The sequence below is a fragment of the Marmota flaviventris genome, chromosome 14 (assembly GCF_047511675.1).
Source record: "Marmota flaviventris isolate mMarFla1 chromosome 14, mMarFla1.hap1, whole genome shotgun sequence".
NCBI classification, from domain to species: domain Eukaryota; kingdom Metazoa; phylum Chordata; class Mammalia; order Rodentia; family Sciuridae; genus Marmota; species Marmota flaviventris.
In genome coordinates, this window is record NC_092511.1 from 22,029,025 (window position 1) to 22,049,203 (window position 20,179).

Sequence of the window (20,179 nt, forward strand, 5' to 3'; positions counted from 1 at the left end):
TGAACATTTCGTTCGACCATTTTATAAAAGTTTTTTAAAGTAATGGGTCTTGCTCTGCATGCTATAGCCACTTCCTTCCACACACTCTCGACCCTACGCTCCCGAACGTTAGCCCTAGGCCCTACCGGCCACCGTCCACAGGGTAGACCCGCCCAACGCTCGCCTGCGTCGTGACGAGCCACGCCCACAGATCCCGGCACTCCCTCCGCCCCACTTCCTCTCTTTAGGATCCGCCCCGCGTCGGTGCGCCTGCGCACGGACGAACACGTGGCTGCCGCGGAGCCAGAACAGCAATGGCGGCGGGTGGTGGCGGTAGCTGCGACCCTCTGGCCCCTGCGGGGGTCCCCTGCGCCTTCTCCCCTGACAGACAGGCCTACTTCGCTTTGGCCTCTACCGACGGTCACCTGAGAGTGTGGGAGACAGCCAACAACCGACTGCATCAGGAGTACGTGCCTTCCGCGCACCTCAGCGGTACCTGCACCTGCCTGGCCTGGGCGCCAGCGCGGCTGCAGGCCAAGGTAGTGCGAGCGGGACCGTGGTGGGGGAGGGCGCTCGTTCCGATCAGGGTTTGGCGCCCCCGGGCAGGGCGACCCGCGGTCCCGCACCATTCTGGGCCCTCGCTGCCTCAGGGCAGGGAGGCAGTGAGCGCTGTGGCGGCGGGCACTGGGCTACCTCGCCGCCTGTGTACGGCCTGCCGGGAGGGCAGTAAGAGGGCGCGGTTCGATCCGGCGGTCTCCATGCGGTCTGCGTCCCACTGTCGCTGGGCCGCCATGTTCGCCAAGGCCCCTGACCCCCCAGGGGTGGCTTCCTTCAGCCAGGCCCCACTCATCCGAATGCGCTCATCAGAGCCCTGGCTTTTGACAGAGCCCCATCTTGGAACTATACTGCTCATTCCTATCGCAGACTCAAGGGTATTGGTTTTTCTTGGACAGTTGTAATGAACAAGTCTGTTTTCTTGTTTCAGGGACCCCATCCTGGGGTGCCGGCTCAACACGTGTTCTCTCACGCGTTTGGCTAACAGGGCTCTTATGCTCTAAACTCTGGACTTTCCCAATCTCCTTTTCATTCTCAGCCTTTCAGAGTTTCTTATGTTTAACTTCTGCTCGGCTCCCTCTTTTTAGTCCTTGCCTCATCTTGAATTCTTCATTAGCATTTGGAGTTAAAATGTAGTAGCTTGACTTGGTGAATATGATGTAAATCCAGGTGAAGTTTCCTGTAGATTGGAATTTGCCGAGTTAGGGAAATCTTTTCATTGTCAGGTAAATTCTCTGTTGAATCACCGGATTACATCCACTCAAACTCACTCGCACGTGCTTACTGCCCTTAATAGAGTAGCCAAACCGATTCACTTCAACATGGATTAGAAGCATTAAGTATCCTAAAGTGTGACATTTTGTCATAACTATGTTGTCAAATTTCAACACTTATGTTTAGGATAGATCTTACTCTGACCACCAGAAGAGCCCATGCTAAATTTTTGGGTGAAAGTGGGGATACATCTTTACTTGCTATACTTGGGTGAATTCTTTCAGATTTTTTTTTGACTTTAAGTTATGTTTGCATGGTATCTCCTGTTGATTGATAAAGGACATTTATCAAGGGTCATAAATTAGGCACAAAACTCAGACTTGTAAAGTTTTAGTTGTCATTATTAGAATTTCAGCATTCTGCATATTTTTTTTCTTTTTAAAATTGTTTTCAAATGTAATTTAACAGTTCTGTTAAATCCAGGCTCTCCTTCATCATAATAATTCTGCTTCTAGTTCTCCCTTTATTAAATGAGGATTATATACATTGAGAAGTTATGTAAGGTAATATATTTAATAATGCAGAAAGCACTGAGAATAATTCTTGACATGTAAGTGCTGTAAGTATTAAATATTATTAGTATATTTGTATAGTTAATTTTGCAAGGTAGTTAACAGAGCAACTTGCATAAAACCAAAAAATGGAACCAGGGCTAGAATTTAGATCTTTAAAGCTCAGTTTTTAGTTAAGTGCAACATATATTTAATATTATTAGGTTGTCCAAAACTTGTCCTCCACTTTTCTATTGACTTTCAAATCACAGTGTATGTCAGGAATGAAACTTTTTCCTAGTCTCAAATTATGAATGATAGTTGGGAATTATATGGATTTGTTCTTATAACCAGGACTGATTTCCGATTACCTTTTGTCATATTAAGTTGCTTTAATTTGGAAGGTCTTATGAAAATGAAAGTTACACTGGGGATGCAATTCAATGGTATAGCAGGTGTTCAGCTCCCATGATCTCTCTCTTACACACACACACAAACACACACACACACAATGTTTCTAGGTTTCAGACTCCTTTTACTAGTATGCTCTTATTTTAGCAATATAAATATGAAATTCCCTAAAATTACTAAACTTTAAAAAACAGATTGGTGGGTCAGAATTATGAAAGTTAAATGACTTAACCAAAACCTTAGTCACTAATGAAGTAGTTGTGGCCACTAGAGTCATCGTACTCTGATTTCTAGTTCAGTGCCCGTATACTCCTCTTCTTGTTCTGGAGTAACAGCTGAGAGGATTATAGAGAGCCTAATTCCTATCATATTGGGGATATGACATCCTGGATCATCAGTTTTACTTGAAGAATGAGAGTTAGTTTTTCTGTATTAAAACAGGCTTACACATATATTATGGTGTAGAATTAAAGGCCATACAATTTGAGGAAGGGGACAAAGGGAATTGAACCCAGAGGCAGTGCTACCATTGAGGTACATCCCAGCCCTTCTTTATTTTTTGAGACAAGGTTGTGCCAAGCTGCCCAAACTAACCTCAAACTTGTAATCTTCTTGCCACTTGAGTAGCTGGGATTTTAGGTAGTTGCCACCATACCTGGCTGTTAAGCGATTTTTTTTAATGTTTATTTTTTAGTTGTAGATGGACACAATAACTTTATTTTTATGTGGCACTGAGGATCGAACTCAGGGCCTCGCACGTGCTACGTGAACACTCTACTGCAGAGCCACAACCCTAGCCCTGTCAAGTGATTTTTTTTTTTTTTAAACATTTATTTTTTAGGTGTAGATGGACACAACACAATGCCTTTATTTTTATGTGGGGCTGAGGATCGAACCCATGTCCCGCCTGTGCTAGGCTACAATCCCAGCCCCCTGTCAAATGATTTTTAATGGTACAAAATGAGTAATTGTTCAGCAGCTGCTCAATCTCTACTCCCAGTTTCCTGGGTTATGTTCCTTGCCACGTAAGTGTCAAGATGCTTTTTTTTTCTTTTCTTTTTTTTGGGGGGTGGGGTGGGGGTGGGGATTGAATCCTGGGCCTTGTGTATATGCAAGGAAAGCATTCTACCAACAGAGCTATATCCCCAGCCCAAGATGCTTTTTTCTCATTAAACCTTCTTATTTTTATATCCTTGAGGTTTAAAGCGTGAGACATGAAAAAAAAATATTGTTACAAAGTCCACATTTCCAGCGTTTTGTTAAGATCCTGGCATGTTGTCCACTTTCAAACCAAAAGTAGAGATAATTCCACCCTGCTTTCAGGGTTCTCTGCATGAAGTGAGGCAGTGTACATGGCCTGTGTAGTAAAGTATGGCACATAATAAGTACTCAGTAAATGTTATTATTGAATGAATCTGTGTGGACTCATTTAATGTTGTATTCACACTGTAAATTTTATAGGAATATCCTGCATTTGGTTTATTAATTGGCCGTTTGCTACCCAAGGAGAGACAAAACATATGATATTCTTATCTAAGTGAAAAGAAATATGAGCTGGGTTTTTTAAGTAGTGGGTTAATGTAATGGTTGGTTTATAAATATTTAGAAAAGTTAGATTGCCATTTTTTGTTCTTGGTTACAGAATGAAATACTTTTTTTGTTGTTGTGATGGGGATTGAACCCAGGGCCTGTGCATGTGAAGTAAGCACTCTAGCAACTGAGCTATATCCCTAGTACTGATTATAATACTTTGTATTTATGCCTCAGTAGTTTTAGTTTCCCAAGTTTATATGTATAAACTGAGGCTGAGGTGTTAGTGTCAGGGCAGAGTTATACAGTAGATGGCTGAGCCACCTAGGAAAGGATCCTTTTTCATTGCTCCCTTAAGTCACACACTTTTCTGCTTTCCTTCCCTACTGACTGTAGAACCCTAGAGGAATAGACTTTGCCTATTGTTGGCTACCACAGTACACATTTTTATACTGCTTTAATCTCAGTGCAGTTATATGACCCTACACAGCTTAGTACTTACTGGAGGAAGCCCATGGCGCGTATCAGACATTGGACAGAGCCCATGTGGTAGCATTAAGTATATTTCTAGGAAAAAATCTGAGCTGGGTATCACCATTGCTATCTCTTAGAGATGTAGCACAATTCAAATGTGTTGCTGTGCTCTCTTGAGGTCTCCAGTATTTAAACTTCAAAAGAAGATAAAGATCACAGTTTAGATTTAATTGGCAGAAATAGATGTTTCTCTGTATTCGAATTTAATTATTTTGTTATAAATACTATTTGTAATTTTATGTAAAATGTAAAGTTTTTACCCGCTATTTCACATTATACTTCTACATATGCCAGAATAAGTATCAGTAAGATAAGCCAAGAAGTGGAATAGGAAGCTATTTGCCAAGTACAAATGTAAACTTGGTCGTAATTTTTGGTATCTAGGAGTCAGTATTTTTCAAAGTAAGTTTTGATCCATTAGTGAATTCTGAGATAGATAATAGTGGGTTGTGACCACATTAAAAAAATGAGATGGAAAACATCAGAGAATTGCTACTCATGATAAGTTTTTCTGTGAAGCTTGTTTCATTTATATATATCATGTTTTCATGAGTGCATACTGGTTTCTTCATGTGTATGTAAACTCTACTTTGAGATTTTAGTGTAAGCCATTGCTTAAATCTGGATCAAATTCAAACTTCTTATCACCTGGATGTTTCATGGTCTCTTCACGTCATTTTTACTACTACTTGCATTAAAAATCAAGCATGTGTTCCATTCATATTCTTTCTCATTGTTTGTGTGTTGTTGTTGTTGTTCTTTTTATTTTATGTATGTAGGGTGCTAGGCAAGCACTCTACCAGTGAGCTACCTCCTCAACTCCTCAGTGTTCTTATTGTCTTCTGGGTCTAATGTTCAGAAGCTTTCATCAGACAGGTTTGTGCTATTTGTGCTTAGCTCAGTCTGCCCTTAGGTTGGACAAGGTGTTAATTTAAGAAATCACATTCTTTTAGTCTTCATTCCTGATACCTTCACTTAGAGTTTATAGTTAAAAATATATGAACTAAATTCTCAGCCAGCATTTCTCATTACTTTATATTTTTACACATCTGGTCAGTTGGGACCTGACATTTCTAGGTACTCTAAGAAAGGAAACAACTGTGTGTGACTTAAGATGAAAGAAGAAAAAAGATAACTCAGTTTTACTGTGTCTGTGATGCAGAGCATGATTTATTTCTTAAGGAAAAGAAGGTTTCTGTAGGAGATGGTATTTAAGGTAGACTTTGAAGCATAGATAGAATTCTTAACCAATGAAAATTAAGGCGAGTAGGAGAAGGCCCCTTCAAGTAAAGGGAAAAGCAAAATGAGGAAGTTTAAACACATGTATGGAGTGTGATGTATGGATAGAATTGGAATCAGTAGTACTGACCTTGGTATCAGAAATATTTAATGTGGGGTTGTACCTAAAATATTAGATTTCACTAAAATGCACATTGGTTATATAAACTTCTGATTTGGTTCATGTGTTACATGTTAGGACATGCCTATCCTGCTGAGTGGGAAGTTATTTTTAAAAAGATCATCTAACTGAAAAAAAAAAACATGCAAGTTAATAGCTATATGAAATTAATTGAATTATTATTTAGCTTTAGACGGTTTTCCTCAAAGTTGCATATAGATCTTGTGGGCTTGGGGCTGGGGTGATAGAGTGGCTCAGTGATAGAGTGCTTGCCTGGCATGTGTGAGGCGCTGGGTTTGATCCTCAGCACCACATAAAAATAAATAAATAAAGATATATACATATATACATACATATATATATTCATATATAGAATACTCCTGCCTGCCTTTTCTTGTTTCTGCCAAAAGTAGATTCCGCACATAGGAAAATCAGGGTTTTGGTTATGTTAATGTTTAATTTCTTTTTCTTCCTTCCTTCCTTTCTTTCTCAGTGCTTTTAATGTAAATTCAAATCTGTGGTAAAGCATATACACATTTGGACAAACCTTTACACAGTAAAAAAAAAAGGTCAGTATAGATAATTTGGTTTTTCTAGACTCTTCTCTAAAGAAAATTCTTTTAGAGTTTTTTGATAAGGTAGCACATATTGAGTATCTCATCTGAGATGCTTGGGCCTAGAAATGTTTCAGAATTCAGAACGTTTTGGATTTTAGAATATTTGCATAGACATTACCATTTGAGTATCCCTGATCTGAAAATCTGAAATCTTTAAAGTGCTCCAAAATTTCAGATTAAGGATGCTCAACTTACAGTTGCTTAATATACTTCTCCCTACTGCCCTTTTATGAAATAGCTGTTTGTGTTTATAACCTTAATGCAGAAACCACATTTTTCTCTGGGATTATTCACAGGTAGCTTTAGAAATTCATGTAAGTGAAGTTGGGGTTGTGGGACACTTCTAATACAAAAGTTTCATTATTCAAGCAGATTAAATGTTACTGATGCGACATTAGATTATACTGTTTACACTCAGTCTTTTAATTGTAACATCCCTTTTGGGTTTGTTAATGTAGATACATTGCTAAAGAACAGCTAAATGTTATTTTTATTCTGTAATAAAAAGTTACTTCTTTTTGTTCATCTGAGTGTCTGATAAATCAAATTTTTCAAATGTAGCATCCCCATAGGATAACTAAAAGGAAAAAATTTGAAAATTCTCTAGAAATTTACTCTGATAGTCTTTATATACTGATAACATTGTAGTTTTCATTTTGTTTCTTGGATGGGGTAAATTTTTATGTTTCCTAGATTTTTATGCTATAGAGAAGAGAGATCCTATACTATTAAGAAAGTGTTCCCTTTTCTACTGGACAGTTTTATGCTAAAAGAATGGATTTGTCAGCCCGGCACTGTGGTGCATGCCTGTAATCCTAGCAGCTTGAGAGGCCGAGACAGGAGGATCTGAGAATGGATTTCTCAGAGCTTCTTTTATACCAAAACATACAGACTGGTGAGCTTTAATTAAAAAAAAAAAAAAAAAGAAGAAGTTTTAAAATCATATATTTCAGAATTATGAGCTCAGATCTGTGCTTGTGAGTTGTGATCATGGATTGTCATTTTGATGGAGAATACAAACTGTTAGCATCACATTTGAAATAAATCAAAAGAAATCTTGCAACATTTGCTAGTAGATGGAAACTTTTGCCTTTTCAATCATCAGAATTACTGAGCCAGCATGGAACTCAGGCCCTTGATCAGATATTGGAGCAACTTCCCTGGTTTATACTCGGAGCTTCTCTACTAGTTACAACTATTTTGTTGACTGATATTAAATTTAATGTATGCTTATAAATATAAAATTGTTTGAATTCCATTTCTTGAAAACTAGGCTAGAATTTGAGGAAAGATTGGGAAGGGGAGGGGAAAAGTTGGCTGCTTAGGTATGGATCTGTGGATTCATAGATCCTTGGGTATGGGTTTCTTGTGGAACTTCACTTAGTTCCTGTCAGGAGGATTGGTCAATTACTGAGAAGTGGAAGGAACATTGACGCAGCTTAGACTTGTTAAGAAAGTACCAAGAGAAAACAATACTTGACTTTCTGTGTCTGACTTGTTTGCTGCTTTCCTTTCAGACAGGTGTGAGAGAGGGATGGAGAATTTTGAGTTTCCCTTCCCATTGGAGTTTGGAGTATGTGTGTGTCTGTGTGTTTAAAGTAATGAGAAATTATGTGAGAGTGAATCCCTGCCTTTTCTCCTTTTTAAAATGTCTTTTGTGGGATAGTGGGCTTTAATGCTTATGTATTAATTATGTTTTAGTGTTTGAAATACTAATAAATTTAAAAAATTTTTTTTATAGGAAAGTCACCAGAGGAAAAAAAGGAAATCAGAAGCTGTAGGAACGAGTGACCAGATTGACTTGTTGGCTCTTGGTACAGCAGTTGGTAGCATTTTGTTGTACAGTACAGTAAAAGGAGAATTACATAGTAAATTAATAGTAAGTATATTTTATATAGAAAATAATGGCAAGGAAATGAATTATTAGAGATTATTGAAAAAACAATGTAATTACAGTGTACTATTCACATGAAGAAGGATGAAATCATGTCATTTGCAGAAAAATGGATGTGGCTAGAGATCAGACTGTATTTTCAAGAACTAGTTATAAAGGTTTTTTTTTTTTAAAGAGAGAGAGAATTTTAATATTTATTTTTTAGTTTTTCGGCGGACACAACATCTTTATTTGTATGTGGTGCTGAGGATCGAACCCGGGCCGCACGCATGTCAGGCGAGCATGCTACCGCTTGAGCCACATCCCCAGCCCAGTTATAAATGTTTTTAATGATTATGACTGTCTAAATTCCCACTGAATTGGATAGTCCACTTGTCATGTAACTGTTAACCGACCATTTGGGAATTTCTTTTTTTGTTGTTGTTGTAAAATAATGACTTTTATTTTTCTGTCCAATGGATTTCCTGAATTCTTAACTTAAAATTAGGGAGACAAAGAGTTTTGAGTGTTATGGCTGATTTCTGAAAGAGTCTCCTTAATTTTTTCTTTTATCAGCAATGGAAGGACAATACCTATATCTCAGTAGCGTTATTTCTACCATGAATATTCCATTGAAACAGCAGCAGTAAAAAAAAAAAAATCCCCAACTAATATGGTAGAGGAAAAATTTTGAGTTTTAGATCTACCTTTAGAAGTCTTCTGTTTGTCTATTACAAATTATACAAATAATACCCAGCTGTTAAAAAAAGGTAAAACATTCAAGATCTGTGTAGCAGGAAGGAACTCTCCCTTTATTTGTCTCTTCCCAGTTAGGGTGATCATCATGTGGGATCTTATCCCACTGTAGTTAGGAAACCATCCTTTGGTCAGTTTTTGTGGACAACAGATTTATATCATCCTGTGCAATGGAAGTGGTTGCTTTGGCCCTGGGCATGATGCTGATGGAACCTAGAAGTTCTTTTTAAGTCATTTTAATACCACACAGGGGGCTGGTGTTATGGCTCAGCAGTAGAGCGCTCGCCTCTCACATGCAAGGCCCTGGGTTTGGTCCTCAGAACCAAATAAAAATAAATAAATAAAATAAAGCTAAGGAAAAAAATACCACACAGGATTATAACAATATCTTTAAGAGGGATCACAGAGGAACTCAGAGGCAGGGTGATGAACAGTGTTGTGATGGTTTGGTAAAATAGAAAAGGACCATGCAGGCATTAGAGCTAGTCTGTTTTGAGGCTGACTCCTGCTAGTTAAGTGATCATGGGTAGGGGGTGGGGGTATGGCTCAGTTGATAGAGTGCATGCACAAGGCCCTGGGTTCAGTCCTTAGCAACACACACACACACACACACACACACACACGCACACACAAAGTGATCATAGGTAAATTAACTTATCGTCTCTTAAATGGGTATTGGATAACCTGCCTCTTGACTTGGACATAATAGTGTATTTAAAGTGCCTGGCATGTAATGGTATTTGTTAAATGTTTGTTGAATGAGTAAGTGAATGAAAGGATACATTGCTAAATTGCTTTCCAAAAGGACACTAATTTTTCACTGCCACCAGAAATATATTGTAAGGCCATTTTTATTATGTCACCAGCACAGGCAGTATAACGATAAGTTGCTAGATAAACAGACTGAAAATGCTACTTTGTTTTGGTTTGTATTTGATTACTAACAATTGAGCATTTTGATATATTTGATACATATTTCTGAATTCTTTCTGTGGGATTTATGTATTCATATCCTTTGTTTAATTCTTTGTGTATAATATAGGAATGAGTTCTTTGACTTGACAGCTGAAAAGAGGGAAGGGAAATAATTGAACTTAATGTTGTAAAATATTCTCCTTTGGAAGTAAGAGTAATTTTATTTGGAAGTAGCTTACATGATTTTGAGTGATTACTTTAACTATAATGAATGGATGTAGGTTAGGGCTTAATTAAGACCTAACATTTTGGTTACAACTTTTATTTTTTCTTTAATTTTTTTTTTAATATTTTATTTTTTAGTTGTAGTTGGACACAACACCTTTATTTCACTTATTTATTTTTATGTGGTGTTGAGGATTGAACCCAGGGTCTCGCACGTGCAAGGTGAGTGCTGTACCGCTGAGCCACAACCCCAGCCCATAATTTTTATTTTTTTAACCTGCAGAGTGGTGGACATGACAACAGAATCAATTGTGTACAGTGGCATGAAGACAGTGGCTGCTTATATAGTTGTTCAGATGATAAATATATTGTGGAATGGAACGTACAGACATGCAAAGTAAAGTGGTAAGTAGCACTGATGGCTCTGGAATTGGTGGCGGACTTATTTACCATTTGGAAATATAACAAGAGTTTGATAAATCCTGCTAGACAAAATGGGGAATAAACACATTAAGAAGGTTATGTACTGTTCTCAGGGAACCTTTAATCAAATTAGGCCTGCAAGATTTTAGTACATAAAAGTAAAATGGTACAAGGGGAAAATAATTGTAGAAGAGATTTTATTTGGAAGTAGCTTACATGATTTTGAGTGATTACTTTAACTATAATGAATGGATGTAGGTTAAGGCTTAATTAAGGTAGCATGTGGTTATTTTTCAGATGAGTACAGTAGTGTTGAAGTCCTGGTGGAATAGAAGGTATGTCAGTTGGACTAGGACAGATAGAATTTGGATAGAGGAGGGCAGGAGAGTCCTTTTAATAGTAGATTAAGGAAAGTGAGTAGATAGCAAGAGCAAAGGCCAAGATATAGAAAAGTGAAACATTTACTTGTGTAGTGAGTAATTTAAAGGAGGTGCGGACTAGATGATTATGCATGGTAGAGAATAGAAATATCAAATTAATAAAAATTACATCAGAAGAGGGAAGTGGTTTGGGGGTTTTTAGACAAGTTGAATTTGAAATCATGTGAAAGACAAGACCTAGCAGTCAGGATGGTGACAGGCTTAGAATTTAAGGGGAGGGCTCAGGACTGGAGGTACTGGTGAGGAAACTATTTGTACTCCATTTACGTATAACAGTAGTTTTTATACTGGTGACCTGCTTGAAACACCTGTCAGATCCAGAGGGTCTGGAATGGGACCTGTGTTGTTATATTCTGGATGAGAATTCGTGAAGTTGGTTTCTTCACATGGAGACCAGTAATGTTCAAGGCACATTGTTCAACAGTTTAGACCATTGTGTTTAATCATAATACAGTGATGTTGGCTTTGTCCCTACTTTATAATTGAGAAATAGATGAAGAGCTTGACCTCTTGCCTTTTAAACTATGCTCTTTTTAAATATTTGTTTACAGCTTTATCCTTAACATTCTTCTGTTAATTGACACCCCCCCCCCCCATTTTAGATACTATCTACTTATTTCCTCCTGTGGAAGATGAGGATTTAACTCTCTTATATCTCTTCCTTGTTATTATATTAGATTTGGTTCAGCAGTATTTGTTGTTTATATTATGATTCCTTATTGTTAAAGCTGAGGTTTGGATTATCCCAGGTTTACATTTCCTTGTACAAAATTTTTCTTTTCTTGGGGTTTATCACATAGTTTTCTTCACATAGTTTAATATGTACCTGATATTAGTTTACTCTCATTCTTAACAGTAATGTAAATCTTCCAGTTATATTTAGACACATCAATTAGTTTTATTTATTTCTTGAGAGAATTTCTATTGTCCTGGGTTTGCTGAATAGCCACTGTTGTGAGATTTGCTTTCATCATCATCCTGAAAAATTTCTCTTGTTAGATTGAGCCTCTGTTGCCTGGATGACATTTTCCCCTCTCTTGGTTAGGGAACACTGGTCGATAGCTTCTTAAGGAGAAGGGTGTGTTTGTGGTGAATTTTTGAGATTTTGTTTACTCACTGTTGTCATTTTAATTCTACTGTCTTCATTGATAGTTTGAGGATAAAGATTTTAGTTTGAAATTACTTTCCCTCAGAATGTTTTATTTTGTTTCATTTTGGGATAGGGCCTCATGGAGTTGCCAGGGCTCCAGTGATCCTCCCACCTCTCAGCCTCTGGAGTGGCTAGGATTACCCTGTTTTCCTTTAGGACTTTGAAGGTGTTTGTTCCATTGTCTTTTCAGTGTGAATTATCTTGGGTATTCTGTAATTTTATGTGCTCTCTAATTAATTAATTGCATTGGTGCTGGATGAGACCATTTCTAGGCCTGGCAGCCTAGAAATTCACATGCTTCATTTTTCTTGTACTATTCATTAGATAATTTTATTGACTATTTTTTTAACTCCCTATTACTATATACTGTTTTTCAGATCTTGTATTTTGTGAGCTGATTATTGCAATTTCTGACTTGTTTTCTCTGGTTTTTCATTTTGCCTTTTTATTTGTTATCTGTTTAATTTTTTCAATTTCATTTTCAAAACCTTCTGTTGAGTTAGGCGTAGTTTTGTGTACAGCTGTAATGCCAGAGACTCGAGGCTGAGGCAGGCTCAAGGCCAACAACTTAACAAGGCCCTTAGCAACTTAGTGAGACTCTGTCTCAAAACAAAAAGTTAAAAAAAAAAAAAAAAGGGCTGGGGATGTGGCTCAAGGGTAGCGCGCTTGCCTGGCATGCGTTTGGCCCGAGTTGAGTTTGATCCTCAGCACCACATACAAACAAAGATGTTTGTACGCTGAAAAGTAAAAATAAATATTAAAATTCTCTCTCTCTCTCTCTCTCTCAAAAAAAAAAAAAAAGAAGTTGTGGCTGTAGAGTTTATCAGTGGATAAGATTAAAAAAAAAGTGGGTATGTAGGTCAGTGGTAGTGCACCCTTGGTTTCAGTCCTCAGTACTGGGGGAAAAAACCAAAAAACTTCTATAGAATTTATAATTTCTCTTGTATTTTTAACTTCTAGGAGGGTTTTTTTTATTTCTTCTATATTTCTTTATCATTGAATTTTTTTAGTTCTCTGAAAATAATAGATGTAATATTTCAATTTTTTTCTCTTTATAATCATCTTTTGAGGGTGATGTGTGGTGATTTGTCTGATTTAGTCTATTTTTCGTGTTGAAGGCATTCTTTAAATTGCTGGAGATCCTTGGCCGCCTATTGCATCTTAAAAATTAAAAAAGCTGATTGGAAGGTTTTGGTGTGGGTGTGTGACTCAATTGTTGGGGCCTTATTTGTGGCTTGATTGAAGGGCCTTAAAATGTCAGTGTGTAGAATGTTCTTCTCTAGTGCTTTTTATGCTTTAACCCATTATGGCTCATCATCAAAAATATATGGGATACCTACAAAAGCCTACAAGATGGGAGAATTTTTTATCCTCTTCCTCATAACATGCCATGTTGAGAGGAACCTATGAAGGAGACTTCACTCTAGTATATGTCTAGGATTATGAACTTAACACAGGATTTTAGGGGATGCAATTGTCCTAGGATTTCAGATGGTATTTTTATTGCTTGTTTTTGTTGTTTTATGGTTTGTTTTGCCCCATCAGTGAGATGTGTTTACCTCTCTTCACTATACAGCAAATGGAAAGGTGACAATAGCAGCGTCACTTCCCTGTGTATCAGCCCAGATGGAAAAATGTTGCTTTCAGCTGGTCGAACAATCAAACTATGGGTTTTGGAGACCAAAGAAGTCTACAGAGTGAGTCAAATTATTTTCTAAGCTGACAATCATATACAGTATGTAAGAGAAAGATAAAGAAGTTTGAGTCGTAGAATGTTGTTTCCTAAGTACAAATTCTTAGTCATGCTCCATGGTTTCTTATAGTTCCAGCACTTGGCAGGCTAAGGCAGCAGGATTGCTTGAGCCCCGGAGTTTGAGTCCAGTCTGGGCAGTCTAATGAGATCCCCATCTCAACCCACCCCTCCCCCCGGCAACCAGCCCAAACAGATTTTTAAATTTTTAGGTACATCAATTAGATAAAAATTAGCCTCCAAATTTGATTCGTTGATATTAAGTACATTATAGACAAGTTTGCATTTTTCAAAAAAATGAATAAAATAAACAAATGGACTCTGAACTTAAAATCTATTCTACCATGCAAGGATTGTGGTAATTTTGTTTTCTTGCTTGTATCCAGCATTTGGTCCATTTATAGTGTTTAACTATGGAGATTAGTATTAGGAGGGAAAAACAGTTGAATTCAGAGGTTACTCAACTTTTGGTGCTGTGATGATGCCTTAAAATTGTGGTTTCGACTCACTGAGAGTAAAATGAGGACCTACAATTCCTTGGCTGTGTCTGAGCACCTGAGCACACTTGAGAAATGAGTAGAACTGGGGCTGGGGATGTAGTTCAATGGTAGAGCCCTTGCCTAGCATGTGAGAGACCCTTTGTTTTAATCCTCAACATTGTTAAAAAAAAAAAATAAAAATAGAATTAAAAAATGGAAGAAATAAAGCTAATGTGGTAGGATCATGGGAGTTAAAAGGAACATCTTAATTTTCAGTGTTTTCAGAGTTTTTATTTTATTTTTAAGAAGAGGGGATTATAACATAAATAATATCATTTGCTTACTATTAAATAGAATTGTTACTTCCCTATAGAGCTGTTTTGTTAGATAATATCATTTAGAGCTTATTTATGATGATACCTAGGGAATTTTAATGTTTGTAGTGCTTTGAATCCATCCTCTCCTAAATAAGATTTAACTTTCTAGCACTTCACAGGACATGCGACACCAGTTTCATCACTTATGTTCACTACTATCAGACCTCCTAATGAGAGCCAGCCCTTTGATGGAATTACAGGTCTTTATTTCTTATCTGGAGCAGTGCATGACCGGTTACTTAATGTCTGGTAGGTAGTTCTTTTGAATTTGGGACACAGCTTTGCCTTAAAATCTGTCAAAGCTTATGTGGTTAATAAAAAAAGAGTATGAAACTTGCTTTATTGCATTTAATGTTGGTATTACCTTGACTTGTAATAAAGAATTTAGTCTGCCTAAAAAACATATTTTGAGAACACTTAAGAACATTATATAATATAACCTCTCTGTTTGGAGATGCAGGGGTCTCGGTATTTTTGTGCCTGGGCAGTTTAAAAGTAGCTTAAAATATATTTTTAGGAAAACTTCATTCTGTTGAATATGTGGTGCCACTGGATTAATGCAATAATATCTATTTACAAATGGTTTGCTGAGGATATAAATTTTCCTGACTTATTACTGAGATTTACCAATAATCCCCTTTTTTTGTAGTAGTAGTTACTAATTCACTCAGAAGTTAACTTTTTTTTTTTTTTTTTAACCCAGGGCCTTGTGCATGTGAGGCATGCACTCTACCAACTGAGCTATATCCCCATCCCCTCAAAATTTACTTTTAATCCATCTTCTTCTAAATGAGATTTTTAAAAATAAAAATTTGTTTGATGTTAAATAGCCATCAGAAAGTTTTTAAATGAGAAATTTTTTGAAATTTATGTCAGCATCTGATGGTGCTTTTATTCCCAACTGCTTTTCATGGGTAAAAAGAGTCTTTAAAAATGGAAATAGTTTCTCATTCTAGTAATAATTAGTTGAGCATGTCCTTGACCATATAAAATTACTATGTGTTTACAAAACAGTGCTCATTTAGAAGTGCAGCTCACCAAGCTGGGTTTGATGGTATGCACATGCTATCCCAGTACTTTGAGGAGATGATGTTATCTCTTATTGATGGGCTAAGATGGAATTTTTACAAGTTGATGAAAAGAAGTTGATTTTTGAATAGTGTTTGTAAAATCACATTTGTTAACTCATTTTTATACAAAATAAAGTTTAAGGTCTAACTTAAGTAAACTGCATACTTCTAAAATGTACAGATTGATGCTTTGATCTACATGTACATATTTTGAAAACCTTGATCACAAGCAAGACAACATGTGCATTGCTCCCAAGAGTTTTCTGGGTCCTTTGCTAATCCCTCCCTACCCCAAGTTTCCAGGTTTGTTGACAGATTAGGATCATTACAGATAGAGCTGCTATGCATGTTTGTGCACAAATCTGGACTGGCATGATTTCATTTCTCTTTAGTGAGTACCTAGGAGAGCAGTGGCTAGAGTGTATGATAGGTGAACATTTTAATTTTTTTAAGATTGTCATATTTTGTTTTTCAAAGAGGTTGTATCATTTTATATTCCTGATAGCTATGTAAGAGAGTACTAATTTCTTCACATTCTCACCAACACTTGGTATGGCAATTAATTTAAGCCATTCTAATAGATGGGTAGTGATGTTTCATCGTGGTAGTAAATTGCAGTTCCTACCATAAATGCCTAATGATCATATTTTTCCATTATGGGTATTCAGTGATTGCAGTACTATTTTTTGAAGAGGTTGTCTCCACTGAGTTGGTTTTGCCTATGTATACACACACTCATACAAGTATACAGTTGATTCTCAGTATTCATAGTTGTTCTGTTAAGTCCGTATGAACTTTGATGTACTGGATCCTTAACCATAACTCCTTTGATGGAGAAAAATATTTAGGTTATCAGTAGCCTCTGGTCAGAGCATTTTTTGTCATCTAGGTAATGCATAACCTTATTTTATGTGTGTTTTGTTTAAAGATACCTTATTTAGTATGTATTTTGATTAACATTAGACTCCTACCACTGTAACTCAGTCTTATTTGACATATATTTTCTCTGTAAGGCACATTAGAACCTTATTGCACTTAGGAACATATACAACACTTTAGTACTATGCTTTTAGGTAGCTATTTTTTTAAAAATATTATTTTAGTTGTCAATGGATCTTTATTTTATTTATTTATATGTGGTGCTGAGAATTGAACCCAGTGTCTCATACATGCTAGGCAAGTGCTCTACCACTGAGCCACAACCCCAGCCCTTGGGTAACTTTAAACAGTGAAATTACTAATAAACAAATATAATGAAAATTCAGAAATGATGGCACTAAGTAGACTTCTTATATAAGAGCTGAAATAAGGCAGATGAAGCCTTGTTCAGATTTCTGGAAATGCTGGGCATTGGACAGCTTGCAGCTTTCATTTTCCCACATATGACTGAATAAGCATGAATGCTCACAGACAATAATTTTGGGGTTACAAGTAAGTTTTAGCAAGTATGTGAATTCACAAATACATAGTCCATGAAGAATGAGGATGGTGAGTGTGTGGAAGGGGGTATAGACATATTATGTCTGTTTCTGGACACTTTTTCTTGATGTTATAAAGTGAATTATTTCTAAATTGACTATAGACTCCATGCAAACCAAAATCCCATCAGCCTTTTTCAGAGAAATTGTCAAGCTGATTCTCAAGCTCAAATAGAGATGAAAAAGACATAAGAATGGTCAAAGTGACTTTGAAAAACAAAAAAAAAAAGTTGGACTAACATGGTCTGACTTCAAGACTTCAAGCTTTTATCAAGCTGTTAATCAAAACATTGTGATGACATCAAAATAGACAAAGAGATTAATAGAACAGGATAGAGAATGTTATTCATTGTTTTAATATGCCAGAAATGTATTAATACTTTGTATTTCCAGACCAATATGCTAATAAGGTTGTGGCATGGATGTTCCCCTTATTTTGACCTTTAATAATCTTACTCAGCTTTCAAAAGATCAACAAAAACTATAGGGACTCAAATACTGTGATTTCCCTCTTGGGTAAATCTGTCTTCTTATTTAATGGTTGCTTTTGTTTTCTAGGCAGGTCCGGTCAGAAAACAAAGAAAAGAGTGCAGTGATGTCTTTTACGGTCACTGATGAACCTGTCTATATTGACTTGACTTTGTCAGAAAATAAAGAGGAGGTAAGTGGCTTGATTTTTGAGAATTGTTTTTGGATTTTATAAACTTTAGTCTTAAAGTATGGATGTGAGGGAGTAATAACAAAATGTAACCAAAATCTTAGACTGTGGAAGCAACATTACATCACTGTGATAAGTTCTTATAAGAGGAAGGGAAGGGGAAGGTTTGTGTACAAAGGTAGTATATATTTAAGTCATCATGTAAATTAAGAAAATTGTTGTATCAAATGCATTTTTTTTGGTTATAAAACCTTATAGGTCCTAACTAAGATGTGTTTTGTTCCAAGAATGACATCCCATGGGCAAAGGGGCACATGCCTGTAATCCCAGTAACTTGGAAGTAGAGTTTGAGACCAGCCTGGGCAATTGAGTGACACTGTTTCAAAAAATAAAATGGGTTGGTGGTAGCTCACTGGTAGAGCTTCCCTTGATTCAATCCCCAGTAACAGAGGGTGGGGAAACCACATTATTCTGTTTGATGCTTTTTTATATTTTAGAATTTTCAGCATTAAATAAATATGGCTTTACTGAAGTTCTTCATGTTCATGTGTCTGTTTGACTAAAGCTGGGTAAGATTTTGATTTGGGCAGAATATTTGAATCTTTTTTTTTTTTTTTTAAGACAGTTTTAGGATATTTCATAACAGGTTTTGAAATTTGTATGTTGCAAACCCTTAGGGATTTAGAGATGATTTAGAAATTTTTCATCTTGTTTTAATATTTCTGAAAAGTACTGTAGTGGAATGAGCATTGGTTTAAAAATTTTAAGAGACTGGTTTAGATATCGATTCTGCTGTTAGCAAACTCAGGGTTTTTCTTTGTGTTTTTTTTTTGTTTGTTTGTTTCCTTTTCCTTTGAGGGGGTGGGGGGGGCTTGCCCAGGCTGGCCTCTAATGCTGAATCTTCTTGCCTCAGTCCCTGAAATGTCTGGACATGGGTGCATGTTTCTGTGTTGGGATTACAAGCTTGGCTTTATAATGGAAGTGTGGGGATGTTGATTAGATCAGTGATTGCCTATAAGGAATTCTGTCTTTTAGGATCCAGTTCAGATAGCGAGGAGATAACACAGTTATTATTTTTAGAAAACTATCCTAGGAATCCAACATGTAACCATTATATACTTTATAAAGTCATAGGTTTGAGAACATTTGGTGTGATTGGTGCACTATCTCATGTTTATTATAGAAGTTTTGATCATAGGAAAGTAATATAATGAGAAACACTTTGGTATTTATTCCCATGTTATTAAACAAAATCACTTGCCAAAAAGTTTAAAACGTGTGTGTATGGTTTTTTAGTGGTAGGTACTTTGAATCTAAATTCCAGTAACTTCTATAATAAGAGAAATCATGCTCAATAACTTTAGAAAATGGACTGGATTTTTGCTTTCTTATTTTGTGACCGAATTCTTTTGCTACATTTAGATTTAACTTTTTTTTTTATCTAATAATAATACTGGCACTATACTTAAAATTGTCAATAATAAAACAGGGCTTTTTAAAAAAGGTGATGGCATAAGAAGCTAATTCTGACAAGTATCAGCTAATTCTGACTTTAATAAAATTGTAGTTATAGTAATTTAAAGTAAAATTCCAAAACAAAACCTCAATTCTGATACTGCCCAATATTTTACTTGTGTATTCTGACAGTAACACAGATTGTTCCTTTGCCAGAGGTGATCATTTTTAAGTTGATCCTCGCTGTTCTTTTCCTCTGATTATTTAAAAGGATGGGAAGAAAATTGAGTTTTTATGGATTGGGGACTGACGCATATTATTCACTGAGTTAATCGGCTACATTTTTCTTTTAGCCTGTCAAGTTAGCTGTTGTTTGCAGAGATGGTCAGGTCCATCTTTTTGAACACATATTAAATGGGTAAGTAAGAAGTTTTCCTGGTCAGAAATTTGTTTCCCTGTTTATTTTTCGTATTTCCTCCTCATTATTCTTTCATTATATTACAGTTCATTTAGTTTATTTATTTATATTAATACAGTAAGAACCCAAGTTTTTGGAGTTATGGACCATTTTAACTTTTTTGTGTGTGGTTAGGAGAGTGACTTTTAAAATACAAGTATAGGGATTTAACTATAGACCATTATAAAAGTAGTATGTACTCACTTTCAAACATTCAAGAAACTCGAATCTTCCTCCATTGAGTTCTCCTAGGGGTATCCATAAACGTAGTGTGTAGCCCTTGAGACTTATTTACATAGTGGTGTGTACATGGAATGTATAATTGAGACCTAAAGGAACTGGGACCCAGAGATAGTGAGCCCAGTGAGGACTTGGATATTTCT

At 36.4% G+C, this 20,179-nt stretch overlaps 1 protein-coding gene and 1 non-coding gene across 2 annotated transcripts in view; both read left to right on the top strand.

The window, feature by feature from the left end:
- The first annotated feature begins 269 nt into the window (after positions 1–269).
- Wdr43 (WD repeat domain 43) overlaps positions 270–20,179 on the top strand; it is a 42,774-nt gene continuing 22,864 nt past the window's right edge. Inside the window, exons 1-7 of the mRNA XM_027933468.2 lie at positions 270–518; positions 8,032–8,169; positions 10,343–10,464; positions 13,649–13,769; positions 14,788–14,927; positions 17,785–17,887; positions 19,693–19,757. Coding sequence (XP_027789269.2) covers positions 294–518; positions 8,032–8,169; positions 10,343–10,464; positions 13,649–13,769; positions 14,788–14,927; positions 17,785–17,887; positions 19,693–19,757 — 914 coding nt within the window. The 5' untranslated portion in view covers positions 270–293. The remainder of the gene's footprint in view (positions 519–8,031; positions 8,170–10,342; positions 10,465–13,648; positions 13,770–14,787; positions 14,928–17,784; positions 17,888–19,692; positions 19,758–20,179) is intronic.
- Positions 14,293–14,377, top strand: LOC114091161 (small nucleolar RNA SNORD53/SNORD92). Its single transcript, XR_003582464.1, has one exon. It is a non-coding gene; the product is annotated as a small nucleolar RNA SNORD53/SNORD92 (small nucleolar RNA).